Below are 10,845 nucleotides of genomic sequence, written 5' to 3'. Positions count from 1 at the left end.
AATTTTATAATGTTATAGATATTAATTATACCTTCATATGGAACTCAAAAAGGTTACAAAAGTGGATATTAATTATAATAAAATAGTATAGTTTGAAAAGGAAAAAAAAAAGGAAAAAAGGTGTCCTATTTTACTAAAATTGGTAAGGATTCACCTTATAGTCCTTATATAAGCTCTATACAAGGGAATCCATAGATATGACTGATTCATAAATCAAACAAATTGAATTATACATAACTTGAGTTGAAGTCATCTACTTAACGAGTTCAGTTTTTAGTTTAAGGTTAACTTATCTTGTTAATGAATCAAGTTAATTAAATAATTAATTCTAAAACCAATTCTCCAATTGGTTTGATTTATTTTCATCTACCTAAAACAAGAGGCATTATCGAGGAGAGGAAACCATTTCGATGAGATAAAGGTCTATATTTACTTGAAAATATTTATGATGATCGACTAATGGAGGTGTCAAAATAGGAATTAGGAACCACAAAGTACCAAATTTCAAATATTAAAGATGAAGAAGATAAATATGTGGGCCCTATGAATCTTGAATTTGTCTTTCATCTTTGTATAGATAATGAGAGGTTACTGAGATTTAGAAGAGGAAAAAAGTTTCATATGATGACTAAGAAGAACAAAAGGATATAGAATTCATTCTTGATGCATTAGTAATTTGAAGTTTGATGTATACCAAAACATGTTCTCTATTGATTGGGTATCAATTTAGTATTTGGAACATTTAACACAATATCAAAGTAGTCCTAGATTAAATCACTTCATAGGAAATTTATAGGAGGGTGTTGCAGCCATGGAGGGGAAGAGGTCCACGAATGAAGGATGAGGGCGCCATGATGGTGAATGGGAGGGATGTGAGCAAGAAAGGGAAAATAGCACTATCTCTAGCAGACATATGATCTTCTATGGTATAGGGTGTGAAGATGACTACTTAGGGTAATGGTTGGTGGTCTGTCATAGACAAAGCCGAAAATTGTAATATCTAAGATCCTAAATAGTTTAGTGTCATTTTATAATATCCAAAATCTTAATCGGTAGTGTATTTTTTACATTATTGAACACTAAGAAAATAATAACATGTGATTTTATGATTACATGGTTTGCTTTGACAATCTGTAATCTCAAACTATAGTGTAGGTAGGAGGTGAAGAAAGATGTTGCAATTCCACATTCTCATCTCTATGACAAAATGAAACACAACATTACGTTTGTCATGAGCCACTTGATATATAACAACGTCACATAAAATAGTATTGTTGGCAATCTACGTGATTAAATAGTAAACATAATAGGGTACAAATCCACCAACCCCAGTGCCTTCAAAGGTTCGTAACAAATGGCATTCTTGTATTTTCTCAATTTAGATATGTAACTTGAATGATATTATAAAGTTCTTCTTCTAAGCAAAAAAAAAAAATGTTACCCTTTAAGATGTCTCTGGTTGAGATTCAAATATGTTCCAAGGCTTTAAGAGACACAGCTATGTCAGATGCAGATCCCTTGTAGTCAAAGGAATCTCTCATATACTAGGTTAGATGAAGATTCCTTGTAGTGGAGATTAGGCATTATTGGTATGCTCTACCACATTATGAGGTAGGGTCTTGTGGTGTTGTCTTCTTCCTAATGAGAATTAAGAAATAGAGCTGCAAATTAAAACTTACACAATTAAACCTATGATTTTATTTTAAATTTTGAAAAGATCAAATATTATTGTCTGCATTTCAATGTGGTTTCTTCTTTTGTCAAATTGGTTTTGGTTTTTCTCATGTGTGCCAAATTTTGATGTTTCACATTCAAAGTACAACTGTCATTTATTTTCAGTAATAAGAACATACCATCATTTTGGCTAATTGTGAAAAAAGAAGTTTCGATCTTAACCATTGAGTGATAAAAGAGTTGAAAATTGTAGGACTTTGAGTGTGAGATTTCTTGACTACAAGGAATTTAAATCTCACTAAGTCTTCAACCTTATTTAGAAGGATTTAGATTTTCTTCCACCCTATAAGACAAATTACCACCATATGTGCAAGATCAAATGACTCATATCATAAACTTAGCAAATCATACTCAACTATCAAATTATTATCTATGATCAATATCTCCCTACAATCACTCTTTGATAAAAAAAAATAATCCAATTTCCATTCAAAAAGGCATGATTATAGTTTTAAAGCCTTTGATCACATTTCAGATCCGGTGTTTGTTGAGCTAAAAACATTTTTTATGTATTTTTTAATGACAACAAATCTTATGAAATAAATGATTAAGTTTTTTGAATGGTGATCTACAAATTATTGTACTTGAGTCTTATTTAAGGAAAATGAATTGCATAAGTGAACAAGTAAGAAGTCATTCACTTCATCAAAGTGTATAAAAATTGATGACAAGATCATTTTGAAATTTGAGAAAGCAAGATTGTTCTGATTATCAAACAAAAAAATAAAGACCATTCTGGTTTTCACAGCATTAATCCAAAAACATTTTGGTTTACGAAGAACAAAACCTTCTTGAAATCTTTCTAGGCTACGAAAATGCATCAAGCTACATGAAAAATCACCAGTATTTATCACAAATGAACAAAATTGTACACTCAATATTTTTTTGAACAAATTCGTCAAAAGAATTAACAAAGTCAAAGCAATGCATAAAGAGTAAATAGCAAGATTAATCTCCAAAATTGATGGCTAAGATAAGCAAGGGCAACTAGGACAACAAGCACACTGCTACTACACTTTTTTGCAGATAGTACATCACGCTTCTGAGGCAAATGAATGACATTAGACAACTGCTAAATCCTTCTACCATATTTTTTCATACAACACATATCCAATAACATTCTGGTTTGCGTAAGAACAAAGTTTTCTTTAAATTAAGATCGTTTTGGACTGCGAAAAATTGTCAATCTTTATCACAAATTACTAGCATTCTTTATGAAAACAACATAATTATATACACAATATCGTTTTTTACAGATTCGTTCAAAGAGGATCAACGAAGACAAAACAAAACATCAAGAACAAACAATACGATCAATCTCCAAATTTATGATTAAAAAGTACAACAAGGACAAAAATACCAACACTACATCTCTGCAAAAAGCAACACGTGTACAGATCAGAAAAGCATAACACATAACAGTTGTCAAAATCCAGCACTCATACAAAACAAAAACGAAGAATGTTCTGGTTTTACAAAATAACATTTTGGTTATTCTCTTTTAAAGACACAATTAAAACATATACTTTTCCACAATTTAAAGAGTATCAAGACTACTTGAAGTGGTCAAGCCCAAAATCGAGCTAATTTCCCAAAGGAGGAAAACAACCTCAAGATTGATCTCCAAATTGATGAGTTGTGAGCAACCGCACAAGTACATTGTACTTACAATTTTCTATAGAAAGCTCTGCATAATTCTGATTGGAAACAATACCAAAATGACATTTCACAGCTCATTCATTCATTTATTCACGTTCCATCAAACCCAAAAGCAAAAACGTTTTTCGATTGTCAAGAACGTTCTTGACAAAAATATAAACACGTGTTTAATTGTTTTAAAATATATCTAACACTTGGAAGTGTGTTGAAAGGCTATATTTAGATTAAACTGAATATTCAAAATCTTTTATTATATATAAATTGAAGATCAATTAAAAGATGAAGGCAATAGTTCAATTTACAAATCTATCAACACTTGTTCAAGTAAGAACAAGTCAAAAACTCTTTAAGCAAACTTCAACTCTCTTCACTATATTTGTGGATCATTATTTACTGAGTTTGTCTTTCATTTATATCAAACAAGTGTTAAGAAGTTTCAAGATCCCAAACACTTTTATCATACACATCATTTGCAACTCAAGTCTATTTTTTATGTTAGATTTAGTGTGTTTGTGAAAATTATTTCAATACTAAAAGGTGATTGTAAAAATCATTTCTAGGTTGAAAAGTGAAGATTGTAATTGATCAAGGTGTGATCGAGAGAAAATGTGTGAAGGACAATATATTTAGTTCTGAAGCACAAGTTAAAATCTCACGATTGTAATGACTGAACTAGCCCGAGTTAGGTGAATTAGTATACTTTTTTGTGTGATTTTTATATCCCTTATATTTAATTATTTACACACATAAATCACATTTTATTACAACCTAATTTATTTTATTTACTTCTAACATATTTAGAATATTTTGGACATTCTATTTCAACAAAGATTAATCTTGAGTGAATTAAAATTAAAAACATGCATCAAAATTTTAAAATGGTCACAATTCAAATTCCCTGATTTACATTACTACTTCAATGTTTTCATTTCCAAATTTCATCCAATATAGTTTCAATGATTGGTACCAAAATAAGTCTATGTTGGTAAAGAATAGTGTTATAATCTCCTACAATTTATGCCTCAACTTCTCCGAATTGAGGTTATATATAATGGTCTTCTGATTTCTTGTCAATTCCGTTCATTCTAGCAAGCAATTTATTGTGAAAAGATAATGCAAAATTTGCTTGAGTTGGACCACGTAAATTGTTAGATTCAATTTTGAAAACCAATTTCAATACATTTCTAAACCGATTTAAAATTAATTTATAAATATAAACTAATTTAATATTTTAAATAAATTTTTAGTTAAAAATAGATTTAAAAAAAGAATTTTGAAATTTTTTTAAAAATAAAGTATTGTTTTATTTTGAGAAAAAAATTTGGCTTTTTTTTTGCAAGAAAAATAGATGAAAAAATTTTCCAATAGAAAAAGAAAATGATTTAATTTTTTAATGAAAAAAATTTTTCTATTTTTTTATCAAGAAAAATGTTTAGATATTTTCTCTATATTTTTATAAAGAAAACAAATTTCAAATATTTTCTAAGAGAAAAAATCTTAATTAAAGTTTAAAACTGTTAAAGTAATTTTTAAATTAAATTTGACTAATTGAATTGTTTTAAATAAATGATTCAATTTATAAACCATTTATTTGATTTAGGTTTATTTTTTATTCACAATCCAATTAATGAATATAATTCAATTAACTATATATTTTCCACACCTCTTTACTAAAATGCATAGACAGATGAATTTCACAACATCCTCAAACCAAATTTGCAATACTTAATCTATTATTTCATTCGTAAGAACACATATCTAACTCTCCTAATATAAACCAAGGAGAAGACTTAGTTCCTGCGAATTCAAAAATTCTATCAAGCACCTGAGTTGTGTACTGACTGAATGCCGTAAGAAAGCCAAATATAATGAAGAGTGTCACGAATATGAAGTATTAACATTTCTTTGAGAAATCACCCTATATCAGTGCCCAATTAATGACTCAGGACTAGGAGAATTTCCATAAAATCCGTTTAACTTTATTGAAAAATGAGGCATTCATCCACAGTTCATACAAGAGTATTTCAAAACATAAGCATTTGTTTGCGATGAGAAACAGTTTCATCTAAGGCCCCAACTTGAGAGCCTATATTGAAAAATTATGACCTGTTTTGTAGCTAGGGGATGATGCATATTATATATCGTACAAGATATTGCACATATGTATAAATAGATTAAGTTTCAGCCCACCTTCACCATAAAAAAATTAGAAAAAGTTTCACGGGAGATTAGTCTACAAGCACATTACACGGAAGTCTCTCGATCTTTCTTCGCTTTTTTTCAGGTTCAGGCGACTGCAAACAATAAAGATTGTATGTTAAATTTTCACATTCAAAATAAAATCATATTTCTGTGAGACTGAGGCTAAGTATAGAGCAACTTGAAGAAACTACCCTAGAAAATCCAATTTTTCTTTTCTTTATGGGGTCATGAAAGCAGTAAAAACACAACTGTATGATACCATTGATGCACAAACTAACAGTGAGCCTGATTTAGAGATAGCTTCATAGTGAATTATGTTTTTAAACTTTTCAACCCTAGACCAAAATGAGGTACACTAAAACATGCTCAATATTATTAGCATTACCTCGCCGCTAAGTAAATAAGGAACCCGGACCCTTTTGGAGCCATCAGGTAGACGTTTAGAAGGTGAATGGTTGTCTATAGCAGGAAAAGCATTGGAGACCTGCAAACAAATCGTGAAGTATATTTAAAATTTCTTTTTTTACTCAAGGATATTTTAAATTAGAACCAGGAAAGCTTGGAACAAATACAAAACAAACTAGATCAGAATAAATCTGCTTATTCATGAAGAGAATTTGTTCAAGGGATCTAGTTCTATAGATATAAAATCAATCTATGAATCTCACATCTCAAAAAGAACATTAATTTATTAGATATGGAACACAATATCTGAAGAAATGCTTTGTTACCTGACTTTGGATAGCATCAATTAGCATATCGTGACAGCCTGATGCATGAACATTTTCTAAAGTGGGACACTGAAGCAAGAGCCTCTCTGAACCAATTAATAAAATGAAAATAATCAACCATACTATTTTAAAGGAAATCCGGATAAGTTGTACCAAATTCTCTGATAATTACTAAACAGGGACATGAAAGGACAAACCTGAATGCAGATTTCTACAAGAATTTAGATTCAGATCATTGAGTTTGGGACAGTTTAAGTATAGGGCCTGCGTATAATTTGAAAAGAAATATAAACATCAGAAGTCTAAGAAAGAATATGTAATAAATGGCTTCAGTCTAATGAAAATTGAAACTCACATCCAAGCCAGTGCAACCCCACAAACTAAGTTTCTTTAAATGGCTATGTTTGATGATTAGCTTTTGGTTTATATGTTGTTGATTTGCGCTGGATGGCTTCTGTGATTTGCAGTCATCTTCATCAGCAGTTGGATCTGGGAAATTAGGATCACATATGGTCATGCCACAGTCCATAAGTTCAAGAAGCGGCAATTGAGCTGTAGCAAATTGAATGCCACCTGGAACATGTGACAGCAGATTAGTAGGAACAAACATAAGCAAATATGCAAGGTTTGTGAAATAATTGAGGATATAAAAGATAATTACTTGAAGTCACATTAGGGCAAAGAGCAAGGAGAAGTCTAGTCAATGTTTCAGGGAATACATTGCAAATCATTCCAATGCCACTGTCACTTATGCCAGATCTGTGATGACAGCAATCTATCAAACATGATTTCTAAAACAAAAACATGCATACTGGAGTTCTTATACTGAATCTTCCATTATAATTTATCTACAATATTGAGTTCCATTACACTTTCTTTCGTTTCCAAAACTCCAACCAAAACTTAGAAATCAATAAGAATGGGTACAGGCTCATACCCACTGAGGTCAAGCAATTCTAGATTTGGATAGCTTGAGGCAATTGCAGCAACAGATGCATCAGTTATTTCGGATCCAAGAACAAGAGAAAGCATGCGCACCCCCCTGATTAATAGTATATTTAAACAGAATTTCATTAAGCTCGTCAATCAAATTGATGTTAGTTGCGTTAACTCATTATTGAAAAACAGAAGAAAACACAATTAAGAAAGAGACTTTCACTGATTATATAACATGGGATCGCCATGTTATAACCAATAGTCTAACAATTATAGGATTGGCATTCGAGATATTTTCATATTAACTTTGGGAATAAGATCAAGTTTTGATCAAAAGCCTAATTATCGTTTGTGGGTATACATGATTAGTATTGTAGTTACAGTAATTGGTTTCATATTATTTCACATGTACCAACATTTGGCATGCAGTATAAAATACAACATGATCCTATATTGGTCTTTTATGATGGTTGATTCAAAACACTATAGATTACAAACTATAATAACAGATAGATTTTCAACACATACGAAAATGCCAACAACAACACAAAAGCAGATAACAAATTGTCAAAAACAAAGGACAAACCTCAATTGAGCAGCTGTAAGAGCAAGCACAGCAGCATGAGAAAGCCGCATTGAAGCTATATGTATGTTTTGTAATCTCAAGCAATTTCTGCCTAAAGCTTCAATCACGGTTGGGAGATCAGTGCCATCATTTTCTTGGCAGGAAAATTCCAATGAAATCTCTCTCAACTGAGGACAGTTAAATACCTACAATTTCAAAGCATCTGTTAGCAACTAGAGTTCACTCTAAATGTAACCTCAGAGAGGTTGTGATTAATATAAATATTGATCGCATCATATTAAAGAAAAAACAGAAAGGTAACAATCACCATCTTAGATAGAGAGTGAAGATCTGATAGCCAAAGTGTGGACAAACTAGATGAGCATAGAACAAAACCCCCTAGATTAGAACAACCTTCCATCTTGAGGCTTTTGAGGTTTCTTTTATCAGCAACAAATCGACCCAATTCATCCCTGCATTTTCGTAGTTCAACAACAGATAAATCTAATCAGCAAACAGCAACATTCTTTGGTTAACCTTGCAGAATAACAATCTAAAATATAGCAATATTCAATCAGGATTTCATCCATTTACAATCTGACATAGTGAACGATAACCCACATTAAACCAATAGAACAAGGTCTAACACAGATCTAAAATCCAGGGATTATATAATAAATAATTTAGCCATTGCGTCTTAAGTCTTAACTGTTGAATTTCCAGGCCTCTTCACATTGTATAAAACTATATCATTCATTAATTGCCCACTTAGATATTGAAAAATCTAAAAACTCATTTCCCATCGAAGCTACAAAAATGGGGTTTTTCAAAAATTAAAGATAAGAGCTTGAGTAATACCCATTGATCCGATTGGTTGCAGTGTCAAACATCGAGATCTCCATAGACTCCAAATTAGGGCATGAGAAAGCAATGCAAGCGAGCATCGTGGAATCAAAATCACTGCAACATCAAACGAGTTAGATTCATAAGATAATAAATAACACAGTGAAAATTTTGGAACAGAGAAAAAAAATAAGAAAAACACTGCTTGTTGATAAATCAGCAATGGTATTTCAATTTCATTTTCATGATCCAATTTTTCATCTATCAACTAAAGGTTAAATTTTCATCATCTTTTGTAAAGCAATAAAACGATTATTTAATTGAGATTATATTGTAGCTATTTTATTTTCATCATCCACACACATATTGCAATTTACGCATGCGATATATCATTTTAATTATTTAGCCATTAACTTAAAATAAAGGTATTCAATGTTTTATAATTCGATTCTTAATCATAATCATAACGTGGATCTGCAAGATTTCAACGAAGAACACAAATCCCCCACACACCTTTCCATCCGAAGAGAAAGCCTCACAATCCCAGGACATTTCTGTAACATCGACGCGACGAAACCAACATGAACGTTCGCCGGAACCCTAAGCTTCAACTCCTCCGTCGCCCTCCACAGCTTCCTTGCCGTTTCCCTCCATCCCTTACAAACCTTAGCCGCCGATAACAGTCCCGCTGGTGGTAACCTCCTCATCACTTCCCACCGGAGGCTCGCCGGCAAACCGCACGAATCGGTATCCAAATCCAGATCTAGATCTGGTTCCGGATCCGACTCGGCAAACGAATCTCCATCTGCCCTATCGTCCAACGGATCGAGTCTACTGGCTCGATCATCAAGACCGTCAAACGATAGGGCGCGACGTAGGTTCGATGGAGGCTGACGAGGTGCTGAAAGGGCGGATGAAGGTACCGAAACGACAGATAGTGATGAATCGGCAGGCGTAGTGGTAGCAGAGACGGGAGTTTTAACATTACAGTTGTGTCCTTTCTTGGGAAGGCCACAGCGACCACAGTTGTAACTACCACGTTTCTTTCCTCGTTTGATATCGGAGCTCTCGGCGGAATCTCCGCCGCGAGAAGATTGGGAAGCGGCGGCGATGTGAGAATGTTGCATTGTGTTGGGCGGAGAAGAATGAGAGTGCAACACTAATAAAAATATAAGAACCAGCGCGGGAGAGTTCGCGCGCTTTTATTTATTGTTTTTAACGCTTTTTATTTTTATTTTTATTTATTTATTTATTTATTTCAATTTAAGTTTTTTTAAAAATATGAATTATGTGCCGGATTTTATACACAGAGAAACATGTGCCTAATGCCCGCGGGAGTTCTTTTCTGAGTGAAACAAATAAATATTATTTTGCCTCGAAAAAAAAAATAGAGCAATGTGATTTGTGTTTTTTTCTTCCAACGGTATAATCACAACGTATCTCTATATGATAAATTTTGATGACCATGAATGTGATTATTAATATGCATTGTTTTTTAGGATTTCGGTGATTAATTGCTTTCCATGAAAAATTAAAATCCTTTCTGTTTTTTTTTTTTTTACATTTTAGGAGTCATATATACGTGATATCTTTGTTTTTATTAGTTTCCTTGTGAATACATTTTAAATATAAATATAAATTATTTAAAATAGATCTTCAATATTTATTTTTGATTTGTTATTTAATATTTAATATCGTTTATTTTATTTTTTATAGTGAAGTGTACACTTGAGTTGTATACTTTAAATACTATATCTCTTTCAATTAAAAAATTGTTCGGTGTAATGTAAAATTATAATTTATTGTGTTAAATTTATTATGTTAATTTATATATGATTTTATTTTATTTGTAAATGATAATATATAAGTCATATAATTATAAAATTTTAAATTTAAATTTAAATGTAAAATAAAATGTTCAACTTAATAATATTGACATTCATCTATGAGTGAACTAATCGTAGCTAATTTAATTAAATTATTATTTGACTAATTTTATTTGAAGTTGGATATAATGTGGTTTTTGTCTAGGTAAATTGATGGAGTGTTTTTTAGTTTAACGCAAGTGTATCTAGTTAATAAAGATTTAACTCATGCTACAACTGCTTAGATTTGAATTTTGTTGCAAATAAGAGAACCTCTTGGTGTATAAAACTAATAGCTTTTGTGTTTTAT

At 31.4% G+C, this 10,845-nt stretch overlaps 1 protein-coding gene across 1 annotated transcript; it reads right to left on the bottom strand.

Annotated features, from left to right (window-relative positions):
* Nucleotides 1–5,350: 5,350 nt before the first annotated feature.
* On the bottom strand, nucleotides 5,351–9,836 carry LOC101514669 (F-box/LRR-repeat protein 17). The gene is made up of 11 exons (XM_004495087.4): nucleotides 9,184–9,836; nucleotides 8,686–8,787; nucleotides 8,156–8,300; nucleotides 7,849–8,033; nucleotides 7,264–7,368; nucleotides 6,988–7,085; nucleotides 6,682–6,899; nucleotides 6,524–6,590; nucleotides 6,327–6,412; nucleotides 5,981–6,079; nucleotides 5,351–5,687 (listed from the first exon to the last, which is right to left on the bottom strand). The coding sequence occupies exons 1-11, from the start codon at nucleotides 9,795–9,797 to the stop codon at nucleotides 5,622–5,624; spliced, it is 1,785 nt and encodes a 594-aa protein (XP_004495144.1). The 5' UTR covers nucleotides 9,798–9,836; the 3' UTR covers nucleotides 5,351–5,621.
* Between the last annotated feature and the right edge of the window lie 1,009 nt (nucleotides 9,837–10,845).

The sequence above is a fragment of the Cicer arietinum genome, chromosome 4 (genome assembly GCF_000331145.2).
Source record: "Cicer arietinum cultivar CDC Frontier isolate Library 1 chromosome 4, Cicar.CDCFrontier_v2.0, whole genome shotgun sequence".
NCBI classification, from domain to species: domain Eukaryota; kingdom Viridiplantae; phylum Streptophyta; class Magnoliopsida; order Fabales; family Fabaceae; genus Cicer; species Cicer arietinum.
The sequence above is the reverse complement of the archived record's forward strand: the minus strand, read 5'-3'. Positions and strand labels throughout refer to the sequence as shown.

Bases quoted from the DNA above. Each gene is read 5' to 3' on its own strand.
- LOC101514669 (XM_004495087.4), bottom strand. From the start codon at position 9,797: ATGCAACATTCTCACATCGCCGCCGCTTCCCAATCTTCTCGCGGCGGA. The intron at 8,034-8,155 runs GTGATTGTTACC...TTGAAATTGTAG, and splicing joins TTCACTCTCTATCTAAGATG to GTATTTAACTGTCCTCAGTT. The intron at 6,900-6,987 runs GTAATTATCTTT...CACATGTTCCAG, and splicing joins TTGCCCTAATGTGACTTCAA to GTGGCATTCAATTTGCTACA.